Consider the following 20,890-nt stretch of genomic DNA (forward strand, 5'->3'; position numbering starts at 1 on the left):
TCAATACTATATTTCTCATTATTTGATACAATTATTACCGAATATGGGATGAAGTCATAATAATAAGGGCATAATATATCTTTTCAAGTCTTTGTACAACTACACTGCACTGCATTTTGCATTGTGTTAAAAAATAAAGCTGCACGTTTACAACATTGTGTTTCCTAGGGAACCTTTCATCATACACCTATGCGTTTAATATACAACACATTTAAATACTTTAAATGTCTTCGAATAATTGCCGGCTGATTTTCATAACCCCATGACTGCATCATGTTGTCAACCAAGAAACGCAACAACTTCCGTTTTTTTTAGTATGTTGGTTAGATACAGTGAAACTGGAAGCTTTAGATATTGGTAACATTCACCATTTCTGTCATGCACGGGTTACCTATGTTCCTGTGATCAACAGATAAAAGAGTCCTAATTATGCGAGGTCTATGTATGGCTTACCTTGATTTTAATTATGCAAACCAAAGGTTGTGCGTATTAATGTAATGCATACGCATGGATGACATGTTAATGGTACGTTTAATTTATCTTAATAATCGCTATTTAATGCGATGTGTAATTTGCGCACTGGCATAGTTTATGCATATCAAAGAGAAAAAAAGTGCGTGATTCTTCTTTTGCATTTGATTTTATTGTGGTAAAATAACTTTGTTTTAACTGATTATACATGTATGAACATATTTTAAATTTACAATGCACAGACGATATCCGGTTATGCATACATGTACATGGGAATCAATGCTCGGGGTTGGCTTGCCGGGTTGGTAGAAGGATTATACTTCTGTACATATTATACAAAGCTTTTATTTAGTGAATGTAAAAAAAAACTTTTTATTGATAAATACATGTACATGTATATTAAAGAAAAAGTATACAGAATTTCAAACAAGGAGGAATTAGACACATTTTTACTATTAAGTACAAGTTCACTGCGCTAAGTTTATTTAAAGTTCATTTGAATTATAACCCTCGATATGTCGAACCCCCGGATATCTCGAAGATCATTGCGGTCCCGTCAACCTCGAGATAACTCAGTTTAACTGTAATCGTTTATGTGCAACAACTCTTTTTCTTATATAATGTTGAAGGGAAGATTTTCAATATCCTATGGAATTTACTTACATGTAGCAGAAGACGTTACAAGTAACTTTCTATTTCTTGAAAATCTAAAGGGAAAAATGAAATCCATTTTGCCTCTCTTATTAGAATCGAAAGTACTGTAAACGTGTTAAATTTGGCTGTGCATTCTATTTACAGCCTTAGATGGATGGCTGCTTCTTTTTTTGTATGTAGCACATTCAGAAATACTTTAAATAAATCTGCATTGATATTTGCTGAAAAATTATATTACATGTAGACGGTCCGAGGCGCATTAGCGCCGAGGAGAGTCTAATATCTGACATAATGGTCATTTTGATGCTTATAAATTACTAAAAATACTTCACCAAAAGACTGCGTCCTTTGTTAACTCATTGGACACCTACAGGTAATTTGAGGTAAATTGGTCTCGTTCTGCCTGTGACCTCACCTGGCACTCTCCATTGAGTTTGACCAAACAAAACGAGTTTTTGAATCTACCACTGTAGTTTTCTTACTTTTCATTCATCGAGTTACTATTTTATATCGATAAATATGTGAATTAACTTTGTTTAGTCTTATTCATCCGCATTGCGACATTTTTAGTAAATTTTTAGTATATACTAATCATTCGTAAAAGTAAGTTCTATCAAATTCTTGACAATTTACTCATTTTACAACGCAACTCGACGCAACATTACGGACGAGAAAGTAATTTTCAAACAACGACTTCTTTAGATTAAGAATTTCTTGAAAATGTCATGAAGAACACCAAAATGCATGATAAAGCTTGAAGTTTTCTTCAATGAAATCCAGAGATATTCTTATATTAACGGAGATTGCAAAAACAGTTTCTCAATTGTGCAAAACAACAGATTTTGAAGGATTTTACTCCAGCCTCTCCTTGAAAAGTAAACAACGCGGGACTGGAAGGGCAAATTATCACATCTTACGAAAATATAGATTTACATCATATAATGAGTTGTAAGTTGTTGAACGGAATAATTAAAGGAAGAAAAATCGATGTTCAACTAAGCTAAAAATCCCAAAGATCTGTGTAAGGAAACACGGACATCTGATTCTTCCGGGTATCAGTCAATGTGAAATGATTGGTGAATCAAATGAATTTAAGATCGGTGCTACGGATTACTTTACAATTCCTTTGAGACATTATGTCACCTTGGACTATTCATGCAAATTTTAATAGGATTATCTTGTGAAATAATTATAATTTACACTACTATTTCTCTACATTGCTCGTATTAAATCGTTTCTTTTATCTAAGCTTTTCAGTGAATTTTATTTATCTGCGTCGCTCTTTGTTTACATTCCAATCTTACCTGTAGCAATCCAATAAGTTGAATCTTATGAGACACCTACAGATAACTTATTGAACGGAGTACAGGACAATAAGAAATTTACTGGACCAGATTCATATCTTATACTGTACTACAAATTAATACTGGACTGTGTTAAACAATTGCTGACTTCACATAGCTTTTTACACAAGGAATGAATAAGGTCAAAAATACGCAATTTATACAGTAATTAACATCTGGTAATCCGATTCAAGCAATTTAGGAATCAACATTCAATTCAAGCAAAAACGCTTCCAAAGTAGGAAAAATCCCGAAATCCCTTAGAATTTACACTCGGGTCACTGATTACGAAACTACCGGTATGGAAGCACATTATATAGACAAGATAACACTTAGTATAAAATCTATGATTTTTCCGGAAACCCATCCAAGCAATTCCACATATAGTGTGGCACTTAAGAATGTTAGCTTTCGGGGAAAGAAGACGCGAAATGGTGACAAGTCTACACTCGATCTGTAAATATCACCCATACAACTTTGATTTTTTCCTGGAACATCAAATTAAAAAATATATTTCAAAATTAATTTACGTAAAGATGTAGTGCTTTCGATATCCAAGGGATAAATGGGTACTTTCCTGGAATATTTTTTCACTGGTCACTTCATCCGTTAAAAAAAGAAGGAAAAATCTCTTTACAATACTCCCCGAATCGCGTAATGCCATAAAGTTGTTCAGTTTTTTTTCACGCAAGTTTATATTAGTTGCCACAACAATAAATGCAACATGATACGGTCCAATAAGGGTTTTTCATTCAAAAACTGTTCATCCCTCTAAAGGAAATGTTCTTGTTAGACACCGAAATATCTCATCTATCTGGTTTGGTCGTCGTCACCGGCATCGTCTTGTGACAATAACCAGTATAAACAGTGCAGTGAAAAATATTTAAGTAAGATTAAAAAAAAACTCGGATGGTCTATCATTTCATATACGGTACTGAAACTCAATGCTTCGTACCTCGTCTAAGTCCCGTATTTGATATGTTAGACCATCTTCGTCCTGTATGTTTACGTGAAATATATGAAGATAAAGAACAGTATTCAAGCTCAAAAGTCCATTAAACAATACAAATTTTGGAGCAGATCAAACACGGACCGCTAAAACATCGGAGGTGGGATGAGGTGCCACGGAGGAGTGAGCATCCCATGCCGACCGGCCACACCCGCCGTGTGCGCTTTGTGATGATCGGGAAATAACGGAAAAAATCCGTCGACAATTCAGTGTGTAAATAATGGCCTATCAATTAGTATGAAAAATGTCAGTCAGCATATGACTTAATGATAAATTGTATTTGCTGACAAGGTCATTATAATGACCATTGAACTTACGAAATGATGGCTTAAAACGAAACTGTTGATATTCTTGTTTCATAAACTTGTTTGTCAATACCTTACCTCGTTTTAGAAATTGTTCATACCTTTATACTTAAACATTGCCATTCAAATTTCTAAAGTTACCCGGAGGAATCCGATAATAGCACAATAGAAATTCAAAGATCAATAGTTACATGAAACCATATGGATTTCATACAATGACAAGATCTCTCAGATTGTATTTTTTTTTTTTTTTTTTTTTTTTTTTTTGATCTCCTAACCTTGACCTTGAAGTTTGACCTACTTTCAAAAATTTCATATTTGGTAACATCTTAATTATATAAAGGGACAGTTAAAGGAATTCTTCTGTTTCATTTCATTTATTCAATGACAGTCTTTTAGCTTAGTAGGAATTGTGGATAATGGAAAGGTTTTTAATAAATCTTTTTGACACGGAACATTTTTTGCTTAAAGTACATATAATATTAATACAGACATAGTGTTGGACAATATCACCATCATGGAAAGAATGTGGGTTTTATTTGAAATCTTAGTTACTGTAGATGATAAATTGACAAGTTGTCAGCCAGCGGAAGAGAGTAAACCTACCTATATCAAGAGATTCGTAGATTATCAGAAAGAGACTAAAACTCGCTTAATATTTACACTGTTAGATTCAAAATACTGAGCGAAAAACTCAGTGGGAAATGATAATAAAATGGGAGTTCAAATCGATTTTCTTTTGCTGATTTGTAACAACGTAACACCGTCATCACTTTTTTGCGTTATCGCATCATTGTCAACACTCTATTGCACCATGGCACCATCGTCATCGCACCATCGCCTCATCGTCATCGCATTATTGCGTCATTGTACTATCGACCCAAACCTCGATGTTGCGATAGTGAACTACATGGCCCTATCTGAATTCAGTAGGAATATTCCGTCGTGTCATCCGATTTACACCCTATTGAAAGAAAAGAGCATGGTAGGTTATGAAAGCCTGAGTCGGAGAGCTTTTATCTAGAAAAAAGATGTTGAAAGGCAGTTTTCATTGAAACTTTAGGAAATAAAAAGGAAAGCTATAGAGAAAGTAAAGATGATAGCATTACCTGGTTGAAGCGCCGTATGGGGAAAGGGATTCACTTAGCGTTAATTAAGTTCATTTAAAAAACTAGATCTTGTTAATTGGGAAAAACATTTTAATTTTTGGGTCTAATGAATATAGGTTTGAGATGTAAAAACAAAGCAAGAATTTCATATTAGATGGTTTTTAACAATCAAACGGACATACTTTTCTTTTTGATTATGATATTAAGGAAAAGCAATGGCTTCTGTTAAAAAAAATGAAGCTACAAAATGTAGCTCTGAGGACTTGTCCTCCTTTTCATCTCATTATTTTTGATAAGACAATTGTTGACAGTTGAGACTGAAGTCATCGATAACTTGTATTTTCATAAATAATTGTGTTTTTTACAGATCCATTTTCACGGAAATATCGATATTTAAATGTTACATTGTTATACATGTGAAGTTCTTAATTTTTATCAACAGCTGTATCAGTAATGCGAAAAGCGTTAAGTAACAATGATTTTTAAATTTCAGACAAGTATGATGATCAAAAATGTTTTTTAAATCCATAAATATTAGGGATGTCAACGAATAGTCGACTATTCGACTATCAGTCGAATGGACCGACGATCGAATAATGAAAAGACATTTGAATATTATTATAGTTAAAAAAAATGCAATAAAAGAGTGATGACAAGATGGAATTCTTAACAAAAAATTGAGAAACCCTCTTTCCTCAGAGACAGTCGATTAAATAATTTTCCTCAAAATTTCCTTTCCGTGCACGTATACAGTGTACTAGTTGAGCGTACGATTTATCCTCCTTCATACAAAGTACAGGTCGCCCGCGTGGCGCAGTGGTTAGAGCGTCTGCTCTAGAGTCGCAAAGTAAGGAGTTGGTCCTTACGTCGCGGGTTCGAATCCCACTGTGGGACGTGGAGACCGGTCCTTCGGATGAGACCTTATAAACGAGGTCCTGTGTCGCAGTAGGTGCTGGCACGAAAAGGATCCCTGTGACGGTACATATTGTCGTTTTGTACATATTGTCGTCGGCGACAATATGTACCTACCCTCACTGCACATATTGTCGTCCATCGGTACATATTGTCGCCGGCGACAATATGTACCGAGACGAGCCTTTTTTTCCTCCTGCATAATGGACGCCAAAATGTACAGTCAAGCACATGCACATATTGTCGTCGGCGACAATATGCACAGTCAAGGTCGGCATATATTGTCGTCGATATATTGTTTTGCTGAATATATATTTACTTGAGAAAAGAAGGAGAGATTGACAAACACATACGCACGGAGAGAGACAGACAGCATTACTCACAATACTGAAGGGAGAAAATTTTTTGGTCAGAAAATTGTGTCCAGGAATTATGTACATCACTATGACATATATAGATACCATAATTCTTGACATATCTGATAAATCAGCTATTCTTTTTTTTCTTGTAACATATACTTGGAGATTGAATACAGGTATGTTTTTTTTTTGTTCAGTATAGTAGTGATTATTTGGAAATTATTTTTTTGCGTTATTCTTATATATGATCATGTGCCGATATAATATTATAAATATAAATATATAAATTCTAGAGAGGGACATTTTAACAACAAACACAAAATCAATTCTGTTCAAGTCAAGACCACAGGGGTAATGTGGGGCCATAATGGGTGATCAAAGTTCTACATAGGAATATATACAGAAAATCTTTAAAAATCTTCTCAAACACCAAAGACAGATGTAGCCCCCCCCCTCCCCCCCCCCGCTTGGTGGTTTGATTTTTTTCTGATTTTTTATTTTTTGCTTTGGTAAATTCTGTTTGTTTAACTTGTATATACTTAGTCCACTTATTTATTAAATAATTAACTTAACATATACAATAACACTGATGGACGACAATATGCGCAGTGAGGGAGGGTACACATTGTTCCCGGCGACAATATGAGCAGGACGACAAAATGTACCGTCACAATCATGCTGCATAAAATAGCATACGAGACACGTCAGTGTGATTCTCACACCAATTACATTCACAAAACTACCAAAAAACAACAAAAGACATCTTTAATCAGCAATATCTGTGAGGCGACAATATGTACAGTGAGGGTGAGGCACAATATGTACATATGTAACTTTTCAGTCGGCGACAATATGTACCGATGGACGACAATATGTGCAGTGATGGTAGGTTCATATTGTCGCCGACGACAATATGTACAAAACAACAATATGTACCGTCACAATCCCTCACTGCTCAATGGCCGTAAGTGCCGAGTATAGAAGAAAATTTGCAGCTCTCCATCGGCAAGTGGTAGCGTCTCTATATGAGTGAAAAATTCTCGAGAGGGACGTTAAACAATACACACACACACACACAAAAAAAAAAAAAAGTACAGTAATTGTAAGTGCTGTACTATTCTGATAATTATATATTAGTAACAACCTGTGTTGTTTTTTGTGAAAAATTACCCACTAATATACTAGGCTTTGTTTGTAAAGTTATTAATTGGACTTGGTCTTTTACCATATGCATGTATCAATTATCTTTTGTTATTTTAAGATTGCTCAAATGCAAGGAACAAACCATGGTTGTGACATGTTTTGACACTTCGACAATTATTAAACAATTCACTTACATTTTAAATTGTATAAGGCCATATTGATAGTAGGAGTAATCAATAATTTGATAAACAATGTCTAACTGTTCAACAATTTCACAGGCACCTGACGTGTGGAAAGTGTGAAATCCCTATAATCATGCTATCCACGAGCTACATTGCATTTCATTTTTTTTTAAATAAAATTTTATTTTCAGAAAATGTTCCAAATATTCGATTATCGTTCGAATAAAGCCAACGAATAATCGACTAAAGAAAATGAATATTTTGTCATCCCTAATAAATATCAATACAAATATACTTTATATATGTAAACTCTTACTTATTTAATTTTGTAATAAATTAAATTGAATAGGAGCTTGATTGTATCGTATGTGTTATTGAATAGGTGCATAAATATTCTGGGTAAACAATCAAGTTCAAATAAAAAAAGTACGATAATAGTTTAAACTGAGAGTTGATCAATATAAATTAAACCCCATGAGATCTAAAAATAGGTTGTGACCGTTGCTTCGCCAAACGCCTGGCATTAGAAGTGAACGTCGGGTTTTTTTCGGACGTGACCTGAAAATCCGACGTCCCGTGTCACAGTAAGCATTGGCATGATGAAGATCTCTCACTCCTCAATGGCCCTGAGTGCCATTTGAAGCGTTTATCTCATAATACCTTCATCAGTATATGATGACATCTCTATATGTCGAGTAAACAATTATCGAATGGGACGTTAAATAACAATCAATCAATCAAAATAAATATTAATGGGCCAACAGATCAAATTATTTCTATTAACGCATTATTAAGAATATTTGCTACATACTGTATTGCTGTCCATAGTCTTTAAACTGTATCCTGATACTGTATATACTCTTTACGTCACCAAGGTCTACCCTCCACCACACTGTTTGCTTTGGAGAGGGTGGACCAAAATAGTCAGTCCTCATACATGTATTGATATCTCCATCAATTGCATTGTTTGCTGAATACGTGGTGCAGCCCAGATTGTCAGTGGGACATGACCACATTGAACTTTGTGCAGAATATTTACCTGCTAATAAATTATCTAAAGAGAGAAAAAAAAACACTTTAGTACTAAAACTTGTGGTATGATATAGAAATAATTTTCTGAAAGAGAACGTAAAGGCAAATAAACATGAAGTAAAGAGAGCGAAGTTGCTAAAAAAAAGTATAGATACACTAGCTAAGTACTATATTTAATATTCTTTCTTCATATTTCTATACTTACATACTGATCATGAGAGACACCATAGACAATTTTCATAATATCCAACACACCAATATAATCAGTCCTCATACATGTATTGATATATCACTAGCTAAGTACTAAATTTAATATTTTTCGTTTACATTTTTATGGCATCAAATCTATTTAGATTTGGTTTGTTATTTTAGCTAGAGAGTCCCTGTTTTCTTGCATAGAGACATGAGAAGTGAAATTCTTTCTTTGTGTTGTTCACTTGTGTTTTATAGTCTCATGACCAAAGGAACAAATATTGTCGCAGAAGACAAGCTTTAGATGTAAATAATTGTTTATAGTTTGATTTTATCGAGGCGAGAATTATAATAACGAAACCATCACATCACTAATACCCTATCTATAAAAGTTACATGTGTACTTTAGAAAAATAAATTAAAAACATAAATAGCAAATGTATCTTCCCACTACAACATGGATAGCTTTTATCATTTTTTTTTCATTTCTAGTACTAACAGATATATTGTACTCCTAAGGAATAAATACAAAGAAGTAGCATAGTTAAATTAAAGTATACTTATAAATAATAATAATTAAGTAACATGGTCTGCAGACTTCATAGTATATACAAAGTACTTATAATTATCTTAGAAGACAATTTAATGATATTTGTCTTCATGTGTAATTCCACAACATCCAATATTTCCAGTTCTTTGATTTTGGATTTTTTAAGTAAAAGTTTTCCATTAGAAATGCATGGCTAATATTAATTCTTGTTAAGTCAAAAGAAACATGTATTCTAACTTAAAATTTATAATATGAAATGATATACATAAGCTGATATGCTTCACTATGGGTAATTAGCTTTCCCAACGAATAACATAAAATTGAAGGGAAAATTTTTTACTTAGATATCATAACCACCTTTAGCCAAAATTATAATCTGGAAGTCATTCTTTATGTTTATAAGAAGTTAACATGCAAATTTTGTTGTTGATTAAAGGTGGTTATGGAATTTGTACATGTAGGTGTTGCCTAGCACACCTATCCTCTTGTGTTTTCCCATTACCCTAATGCTAATACGGACATATTGTACATTACTTTGTGACCCTATATCATAACAAATACTCTAGCATCATCAAGAACCAATCAACATTTCTCAGTAAATTGAATCATAAGGCTATTGATTCATGCAGTTTCTATGAGAAAAATTACTACTTGAAAATTTGAAGTCATGGTAGGCCGTAAAACGACTTTATAGAGAATGGCCCTTTACCGATATTGGCACTAAAAGAAAACATGAAATATTCGTGAATACATTTAAACTCCATAAAGTTTAATATACATTCTGTTTGTGTCATCAACAGGTAAAAAAATCTAAGCGACAAAGGGTAGGAGCAATGAGTTTTCCTAACTTTCTTGACAGGCTACTCAAAAGTAGACTTGGGCTAGGATCCATTTAATTTAATTAGTAATACTATACACAAGAGTTGGTCAAAAATCAATGTCACAACTGCTATAAAATCTAAAATTATCAAATGATATCAACAAAATTCAACATTTTTGCCTTAAAATTTCATTTGATTATATACAATACTTTTTAAAATTTATTAAGATAAACACAACCTTAGGTTTTGTCGCACGGCAAGAATGTTACTGAGGTCCTCATGTTGCTAGTTTTCGGCAATAATTTTCAGTTCATCCTCATACCTTTAACCTCTCAAGCGCTTCTTTTTAATATGTTTTGCTGTCATTTTGCTATTATAAATCGTCTTGTTTTAAGTTGAAGCATTAAAATTATTTGCCCTTTGTCCAAATCTTATTTCTAAATTCATTCCTTTTAATTTTGCGCAAATCTTATGTATCATCAGATTCAAAATGAAATTCAAAGAGAAACGTCTTAACGATGTAACTACATTCTTCCGTGCTGCCTTAGACGAGAACCAGCGTTGTGTTTATTTTAATATTTAATAAAGAATTGCATATATCTAAATGAAATTTTAGGGCAAAAATCAAAATAGATAGAAATTTCAATATATAAAGTTTTGCTGAAAACTTTCGATTACTAAAGATTTTATAGAAGTTGTGACATTACTTGGGATCCAGTCTTTTTATTATTTTGTTGATAAGATACAAAATCATTTTTTTTTCTACAAACATTTCTGAAATAACTGAGCAGCTTCAAAGCGTTTGATTTTTTGTTTATTTCATAGGTAAAAAATGCATTCACTAAAACATTCATCTTGTTAGTCCAATAAAATTTTGCAGCAAAGTCCTTCATTGATTTTGTCTAAATTCTTTTATTACTGACAATGTATGTAACTATGACAGCATCTACATAAACTCTACAGGCAGGCATTTCCATGACATTTCCTGTATTCTAAAAAAAGAACAGTAATATGATATTACTATATAGTACAATGTATATAAAAAAGGAAGTCAATGCCTTTGTTTGTACCAACTAGGTGTTGTTTCTCTCACATTTTTCATATCTATATAACGTACAAGTACCTATTTCAAAGGTTTATGAAATAATCGTGCATTTAAGATACACAGTTTGATTTGTTCACACATGATGTTAAAATTGAGGAAATACATGGTGTTAATGCATTCAAAAACGGATAATTGTGTTCTAAGTGTAATTAAAAATGGATGATTTAATCTAAAAGTAGACAAAAAAAGACTAAGCTTTCTAGCAGTATTATTGTTGAAAAGAGCTCATTCAAAGTACTCTAAAGTCTGTATAAAAATAACAGAAAGGGGTTACGAGGGGGTGGGGGTGAGGGAATCCCCTCTACTAGGTTCTTGTACACATGATTTTAGGCACGCCACGACTGGCACTTTAATGATGATAAAATAAAATTTATATAACAAGCATAATCAAGAATAATTTTGAAGGAAAACCCAACCATGTTTACAGAACAAATGCAGTAAAATATAATCGTCAGCATGCATTGGCAGATCCAGGTTTCTTTAACTAGGGAATATACTCGTATAAAAATGATTAGTTAGGATCAGAAATATATTTGACACCCCCCTCCCCACATACACACTTTTCCAAATGCGGGGAAAGGGGGAGAAGGGTTACAATAACTTATTTCGAGCTCTTTCAGACGACGCTTTATACCAGAGGTTACTCGATAGGATGGCCTGCATACGTAACGGAAAAAGAAGGGTATTCAATTTTCGATTAACCCAAACTCATGATATGGGTTTACTTAATTTATTTCAAAATTAAGGATTATCTCCCTCATGCATAACTCTGATCCTTCCATGTATTTGGCTCCAGTCTTTGGCACCCCTTTTTTCAGCTCTTTAAATTTTTCTTAAATTTTATATTTCGGATTTCCAACGTTTCTGCATGAGCATCACTGAAGAGACTTAATTTGTCGAAATGCGCATCTGGTGCATCAAAATTGGTACCGTATATTATATACACGGCATATATGATGTATAAAATAGAAAAGTCAGCACTAGTGGCACTACGATGTCGGTCGCAGCTTTCCAGTATTTTGTACCCTCATTGATTATTGGGTGGTTTGCCTACAGGCTTTCTCAATCACATCTACGGTTAATTCACCATGCATTAGACAAATCATGGATTTGAAACTTTTAAGAACTAATTAATGAAAACCAAGTAAAAACAAAATACATTTTAAAGATTAGAAGTTTTCATCTTATAGAAGGGGATTCCTGCGGAAGTAATGACTTTGAGAAAATAAAAAAAAACAAAACAAGAGCCCCATGGGCCACTGCACTTACCTGAACACATTGACTAGGAAAAAGCAGAAATCAGTTCATTATTGGAAAGTCTCTTCGTTGGGGGTCATAATTTGAACAAACTTGTTTCTACAATACCTATGGTTGCTTCTGTATAAATATGACTAATAATGGCTCAGTTGTTCTTGTGAAGATTTGAAAAGATATTTCCTAGGTAACTATATAATCAGATTCTTACAAGGGATATATAGGTTATCCTTTTACTCTCTGAGTTATTCTGAGTTGGAATGATTATTAAGACTTCTCTGTTTAAGGGTAAATACCTGTCACGGTAGCCTAGTGGTAGGGCGTTCGCTCCGTGATTGGGAGGCCCGGGTTCGATTCTCGTTCGCCGAACCGCTTCAAACTTAAGACGTAAATATAGGTAGTGACTGTTCCAACCGTCAGGTGTAACGTTGAATTTTGATCCGGGTTGAAAAATGACCGGGGGGTCTTTTTTCAACGTTGAATATTGAGACCAAAGATATTAAATTTAGACCCTAGTCCGCTGAAAATTAATTGAACCGGACTGTTGAATTTTGATTATAAAACCGGGTCAAAATTCAAGAGCTTAGAAACAGGTATAAAACTAGTAGACTAATTGTTCACAGAAGAATTAGAGGTCTTTCCACCTTTTTAAGTGTTTCCATGTAATTTGGGCTGTAAAAAAAGAAGAAAAATGCAAAAAATAAAAAAAGAAGATTAAAAAAAATTGTTCTTCCAGCAGGGATCGAACTCAGAACCCTTAGCTTGAAAGGCAGGCGCCCTAACCACTACGCCACGAATTCCGATGAAGATGTATACGGTAAACTACCTATTCAGGAATAAAAAGATGTTGTACAATGTAGTAATCAGAATAAGATATGTTTGAGAAACATGTTTCCATATCATTTGGCTTTCAAAAGAAAAAGAAAGAAAGAAGAAGATTGATTGTATATTGTTTTACGTCCCATTCGAGAATTTTTTACTCATATAGAGACGTCACCATATACCGGTGAAGGGCTTCAAATTTTGACCTTTACTCGGCACTCAGGGCCTTTGAGCAGTGAGGGATCTTTATCGTGCCAACGCCTGCCGTGACACGGGGCCTCGGTTTTTAAGGTCTCCTCCGAAAGACCCGCAACTTTCACTTCAAAGTGCCGAGCGCATGGCGAAGGAACAGTTGCTACCTATTTTTTATCGACTTAGGTTTGTCGCGGCCGAGATTCGAACTCACGACCTCCCGATCACGAAGCGAGCGCTCTACTGACTGAGCTACCGTGAACGTTGAAAGAAGAAGAAAAATACAAGAAAATAAATAAAAATAAAAAAAAAATCGTCTTTTGCTATAGATTTATTGTCGGGCTCGTTTCTCTGTAGAGTTCAAAAGGTCTCCGCGCATCTCAAAAAAAAGATTTTTTTTTTTTGCAATTTAGGGGCCAATTTTTCTCTCTTTCCCCTTCTCTCTTCCTTTCTCTTCCTCTCTCTTTTTTTCTCTCTCTTCTTTTTTCTTTTTTGCTTCCGTGTTGATGGCATTTGTTTACATAGTTACGATGGAAGTACAATGCATGACATGTGTTTTAATGTGCATATCGTATTTCTATTTTTGTGCATTATGCATTCGAAGGTTTAATTTGAGGTGTTAAATGTTCTGATTAAGTTGAACTACTTAGAAAAGTGCCGATGAAATAAATCGGACTCGAGGCTAATGGTATGTAGGTCGTCATATGGGAAAACATGGACTGGATTCAAAGCGGCCAGACTGCGGATCTTAAGATTGTTGCAGGTTCAGAAAGAAGATTCCTGATTGAAACAAGCTTCCATTTGGCTTATATCTAATGCAGCTATAATAAATAAAATGTTCTACATGCATTTTAAGAAGAAAACAAGATAATAAAAGTGTGGAATAGTTTATTTCATACATTTATATTGGTTTAACCCCCCCCCCCTTTAATATATTCTGTATTTCTCATATTTTGGATGACCTTGACCTTTGACCTTGACCTAAATATCAAGAACAAAAATGCAAGAATCCATTTCAGTTGGTCCCATGTCTCTATGTCTATGCGTTAAAAATTTTTCAAGTTAACGTAAACAGCAAAAATACTTCAGGTGCAATAAGTCGTATAAGGCTTCGATGAATCCTTTCGCAATGATAGACTGGAAAGCCCTCTCAAATAGTGGAAAGCATTGGCGAAGGTTCTGTATCTCTACAGTTTGTGGTTTCAGAGGAGTAGCGATAACAAGCTATTCCAGCAAAAGGGGCAATAACTTCATTCATTGTCATCGATCGAAGTCGTTGGGTCAAATCTGAAAATCACTTAGGTAGTCGACTAATATGAAAGATGCGTCTCTTCGATAAGTTGCGAAACAAAAAATCAGCGGAAGAAAAATAATAATAACAAACAGAACAATTTCAATAGGACTTTCCACAGAAAGGTGGAAAGCCCTAATAAATTGACGTTTACAATTATGATTTTTTCATTAAAAAATTACATGTCATGTATTAATTTTTATTTCGCCATGTCCGTAGGAACCAGGTTAGGGAAGGGGGGTGGGGGTACAGGATGCCTGTTTTCCTTAATACATGCGATCATATACTATACAGTAGCAAACAAAGCTAAAGAACATAACTCTGGTGAACTTTTTGTGTCTTTTTACTTGTCAATGAACTTTTGTTTATCCCCTCCTCTAAAAACAAAGAAAACTAAAACTGAATTTTCTTCCTACTTAGCTGTTCACTGAATATATTTTTATTCTTTAGATTAACAAGAAACTGATATATGCTCAATTCGAAATAGTCAATTTATACAAAACATGTAGCACTTTAGAAAGGAAGGTCTAAGGTTTTCTAAAGACCTATCGCAAAAATACATATCTTTTTTATCTTTCTTAAACTGTGCTTTAATATGCAACAGTATTGTACTATTCTTCACTTATATATAGTAAATGTTGCATATCATCGCCACAGGCAATGCAAGTATTTCATAATACCGAAGGAGGGACAATATAAAAAACTTAAAACAAAAACGGGAAATATCACCATATTCGTACTGAGTGAATCTATATAAAGCTCGAAAATTGAGAGTTACTTCTAAGATTTTACAGAACAACTTTAGCCCTTGTATATCATTAAAACTCACCATACCTAATTCACTCCTAATAAAAAACGTGACGCATTTTTATTATCGCTATTCAATAATTTCAACCCTTTCTCATTTATTTTTCATTAATTCATTATACAAATTTTTTTAACGACCTACGACTGCCAAAGAATATGAAATGAAATCGGAAATAGCAAAGGTTTATGGTCTAATTTCTATTCTATAGATTTGAAATTTGGTAATCTTTCTCTATGAAATGAAATAATTGAAAAAGAAGAAGTAGTCCTATACTCTATAGTTTATAAGATGGACCGACTGAATTTTCTTTACAAAATATGCTGGTATACGTAATTTTCAACCAAAGTGAAAAAGAGGAAAATTACAAGCAGCGAATGATCTCAAAATTCTCACAAACAAAACAAATTTGTGAACAGGACGTAAACAACGAACCCCTGGACTCCAGAGATTGAATCAGATGCCTAAGAGGAGTAAGCATCCCCTGTCGATCGGTCAGACCCGCCTTGAGCTCTATATACTGATCAGGTAGACGGAGTTATCTAGTATGAAAAATGGCCTAACAATGGATATGAGGAAATGTTAGCAGTAATGTAACCCAATAATAGATCACATTTGCAAAATATGACATTATTTCGCCCATATAAAATTTTCGAAATGCTGACGAGGTTGTTGAAATCCATGTAACATCTACTAGTATTCATTTGCCAGTGCCCTATTCCTCAGAGCATACTGTTGCGTATCAAATACGTTTGGATACATAAACACATAAGCACGTGATAGTGGAATAATACTAAATAAATACCAGAATCTCTGTCGAGACTGTAGCTCTACTGGTTTGTACTTATAACAGAACTTTGCAACAGCAATAAATAAATAATAATCCTTGTTTTACTCTCTTTTTGTTGCAAGATGAATTACAATCAGATTAAAAGTGTAGAAAGAGTAGCCTTTTAAAAGAATTTTAGAGTAATTTTGTTTCTAGTTACCATGGCAACATCATACATCAAAATAAAAAAAAAATAAATAAAGACTATTATGTATCTCAGTGTAGTCTACTTGCATGCCATGTTATATTAAAATCAGACCAAACTGTAGGCAAAGTAATATTTTGTTTGTTTGTTGTTTAACGTCCCTCTAAAGAATTTTTCACTCATACGGAGACGCCACCACTTGCCGGTGGAGAGCTGCACATTTTGACCTATGCTCGGCACTCAGGGGCCATTGAGCAGTAAGAGATCTTTTTCGTGCTAGCACCTACTGTGATATGGGACCTTGGTTTATACGGTCTCATTCGAAGGACTGGTCTCCATGTCCCACAGTGGGATTCGAACCCGCGACGAAAGGATCAATTCCTTACTCTGCTACTCTAGAGCAAACTTTCTACCACTGCTCCACGCGGGTGACAAGTAATGTTTTGAAAGTATGTCAAAGAAATTTCAGATTTTTTTGTAACCATGGCAACACTTCATCAAAATCAAAAAATGGATATACAGAATTATGTATCTAAGTGTAATCTACTTCTGTGCCAAGTTATATTGAAATCAGACCAAAACTGTAAGAGGAGTAGAGTTTTAAAAGTATTTCACAGAAATTTTTTTAGTAACCAATCAAAATCAAAAACCGATACACAGAATTATGTATCTTAGTGTAGTCTACTTCTGTGCCAAGTAATACTGAAATCAAATCAAAACTGTAGGAGGAGTAGCATTTTGAATGTGTTTCACAGAAATTTCTAATTTTAGAAGTTATGGCAACACCATTAATCGAAATCAAAAACCAATAAAGAGAATTATGTATCTTTGTGTAGTCTACTTATGTCCCAATTTATATTGAAATCAGACCAAAACAGTAGGAAAGGAGCATTTTTAAAGTATTTCACAGAAATTTCTATTTTTAGTAACCATGGCAACACCATTAATCAAAATCAGAAACCGATACACAGAATTATGTATCTTAGTGTAGTCTACTTGTGTGCCAAGTTATACTGAAATCAGACCAAAACTGTAGGAGGAGTAGCATTTTGAAAAAGAAAAATGTTTACAGACAGATGGACAGTCAGACAGACAGACGGACGAACGACGGACAACTTACTATCGCATTAGCTCTTCTGGTCTCTGACCAGTAGAGCTAATTAATAAAAGTAGACTTTTTCAACACTTTACACAACCAATCCCCGTGATAAATAAAAACCAAGTCTATTTGACATCATAGACAACTGCTTTTTAATAAGAATTGACTGCGTATTTCATCATTTACCCGATCACGACAAAGGACACGCGGCGGGTGTGACCTCTCGACAGGAAAAGCTTACTCCTCCAAGGCGTCTGATCCCACCTCTGGTGTTTAATAAGTTTGCTCTGCTCACAATTTGTATAATTTTATTGGACTCTTCAAATGATTAAGTTGTTCGTTGTCCACTTTTCATGGAAAAGTTGAAGTCATCTCGTTTGTCACTGGGATATATCGAGTGAAGATATGAATGAAAGTAGTTGTTAACTGATAAAACGTCGTCGATATATCTATAATCTATATAAAGCAGGATTTTCCTTGCTTTCATTTAGAAGTATTTGAAGAGAGAGCCTGCTTCATAGGATTATAAAAACAGGTCTGTTAATAAAGGAGCACAATTAGGTCCCATCGAAATTCCAACAAGTTTTCCAAAGACTATATATAGATATTGTAAAAGAGGAACTAAGGCATATTTTTAACATCAACCTCAGAGTACTTGTTTGTAAAATAAGAGTGTTTTTTTTTTTTCTACAAATTATTTCTATAATGACTAGACACGAGACAAGAAAATTCCCATGTCCCATTTTTCTTGAAGAAGCCGTTCTATGGCTATATAAAGTGTTGAAAAATCATATGTTTAATGTTATTGACTTCAGAAAAAAATGTAAATGTTTTAAGAGTGTTATTTAAATGCGACAGTGATTTTAAAATCCATACTATGATAATTTACGAGTATATGATTTACATAATTTCATAAATATGTTGAAGCATAGTGCGTCTTAAGTTTCTTCTTTACAGCAGTTGATATTTTTGTGACAATTAAAAATGATGGATTGGTAGAGCATTTGCTGGAACCTTGTTTGTAAAGACTTTTCTAAAGTTAAAGAATCCAGCATAGATAGGATAAATCGATTTCACTTTCGTCGTCTGGAATATGAAGACCATTTAGAGACTGAAGAGTTTTCTGAGGAATTGCATCCTTAGAGAGTGAAGTTTGGAGTATAAGTTGAATTTCCGGAAAAAAAAATCTTCTAGCTGATAGATATAGATGTCCTTGAGATGTGTAGGTAAATCAAAGTTATGCATGGATATGAATTCTGTTGTTTTACAGATCTATATCGTAAACAATTGATTAAAATTTAGGTATCAAATATATACAGATAGATACTGTAAAACTGGTTATTTTTCTCGTACAGTTTGCTGTATATGTGTATATACAGCTGTATAATCGATATAGGAAAAAAATTCTACCACAATTCGTGCATTTTTATTGTAGGAGGCAGTTGAGCTGTATATATCATAATAGACACCTGAAAGAGAGGATGGGAGAGCGGGGGGGGGGGGGGTAAAGACGTCCTTTAGATTGTCATTTTCGTACAATATGTATAGTTCGTCTTGAAAAACTTTTGTCAAAGATGACCATGAAATAAGATATAAGGTGTACTGGACAACAACTGTATTCTCGAGATGCAATAGGTTTCCTGAATTCATTTTGATCTTATTATTATGCTAGAAGAAATTCAAATTCTGAAACTGATGTAAATATATATACATACTAGAAACTCATTGCGAGCAATGAGAGGTCTTCCGTCCGATTTTGAAAATAAAAACGCAAATTCAAGCTAAAAAAGTGAAGAAAAAAAATCAGACACTCTGCAGATTTAACCCTGGTCATCAGCGTAAAATCCAACGCTCTAACTATTACGCCATTTCAACTCCCGCTTCAAAGTGAAAATGACGAATATCAAGAGTTTGGAATTATCAATTCGAAAACAAATTGTATATTTAGTATTTTGAAAAGAGGCTCTCTTAACCCTACAAATATTACAGAAAAATATTGAAGTTGAAAAAATCGATTTTTTAAATTTGCTTCCGGTAGCGACCAGCAAAGGTCCCTTTGCCAATCTAGAAATCATGTTCTATCATCTCTAAAAAAAAAAAAAAAAGAGAGAGAAACATTCAACATCATTTATAAACTTGAATACGTAAATTTAAGCAAACAAATTCGGAATTAAACTCAGATCGCTTTCGTGAAAATTCAATATCGAAGCTACTACACCAGAGAAATTTGACCAGCCATCATCGATGTTTACTTTGTATCATTGCCTGAAGTAACGAGCGTCAGGGAGGTTAAAATATTTTTTATATAGTGTGGAATTATAGAATGAGAGCTAGCTAGCCAAATTTTGTGCGAGTAGATTGACACCGGAATTCGTTACTTGAGTTTAAACAATAACAAATAATCTATTACTGATGAACTGATGATACTGTTTACTTCCTTTATTCTTTGTGTATTCAACTTTTATTCCATGCAATTCCATATACCTGTATTTCATATAAGCGTGTCCGTATAATCTTTCTCTGCACTTCTGCATCAGACCATTTTTCTACTATGAAAGAAGAGTCACGATACATTATTTTGCGCCAAACGTCAAGAGTAAATCTTCGCGCTTTTTCTTTCAAATGTATGTTCTATTGAATGGTCTGTATTCCCATATATATTATTGTATGTACCGTACAAATTACTCATTTTATTGCATTTGGAGGTCAGAGTATTTATGTTTTCAAAGACGGATTATCCATTTCATAATCTGCCAGATCCAACAATTCCATCATATTTCATTGATCCTTATGGTAGTTTCCTTCAACAAGACGCGCGGCTGTCTCCGTAAACTCCGACCTGCCAATCGCCAATCTTCGGCTGATTCCGCTACGCTCCATACAAACATACAAATACATCAGCAACATGGTAGAACACCGTTGACGTTCGTGGTTGGTGTGCGAGGAACGAGCCAACCGAGGAGCTCCGAGTGTCGACCTGCTCGTCGGAGTGTACGGAGACAGCCGCCATTTTGGACCCGCCTCAAATTTTGAAATGCGAATATCTAGAGTTCGAATTTATCTATTTGAAAACAAATTATATATTAAGCATTTTCAGAAATGCTCCTATTAACGCTACTACCATCAAAGAAAAATATTGAAAATCAAAAAAGTTTAAAAATTCAACTTTTTAAATTTGCATCTGGTAACGAACGGAAGTACTGACGACGAACGAAAGGTCACGTCCCGGCTAGTATTTATTACGATCTATAATCCCTGAAAGTTTC

General features: G+C 34.0%; 1 protein-coding gene across 1 annotated transcript in view; it reads right to left on the reverse strand.

The window, feature by feature from the left end:
- The window catches only part of LOC133204320 (multiple epidermal growth factor-like domains protein 10), a 609,956-nt gene extending 601,446 nt beyond the window's left edge, over positions 1-8,510 (reverse strand). The window contains exon 1 of the mRNA XM_061340045.1: positions 8,299-8,510. Within this exon, the coding sequence (XP_061196029.1) occupies positions 8,299-8,503 (205 nt within the window). The 5' untranslated portion in view covers positions 8,504-8,510. The remainder of the gene's footprint in view (positions 1-8,298) is intronic.
- Between the last annotated feature and the right edge of the window lie 12,380 nt (positions 8,511-20,890).

Source organism: Saccostrea echinata, unplaced genomic scaffold (assembly GCF_033153115.1).
Source record: "Saccostrea echinata isolate AGI-Se365-2 ecotype Australia unplaced genomic scaffold, CSIRO_AGI_Sech_v1 ptg000052l, whole genome shotgun sequence".
Lineage (NCBI taxonomy): Eukaryota > Metazoa > Mollusca > Bivalvia > Ostreida > Ostreidae > Saccostrea > Saccostrea echinata.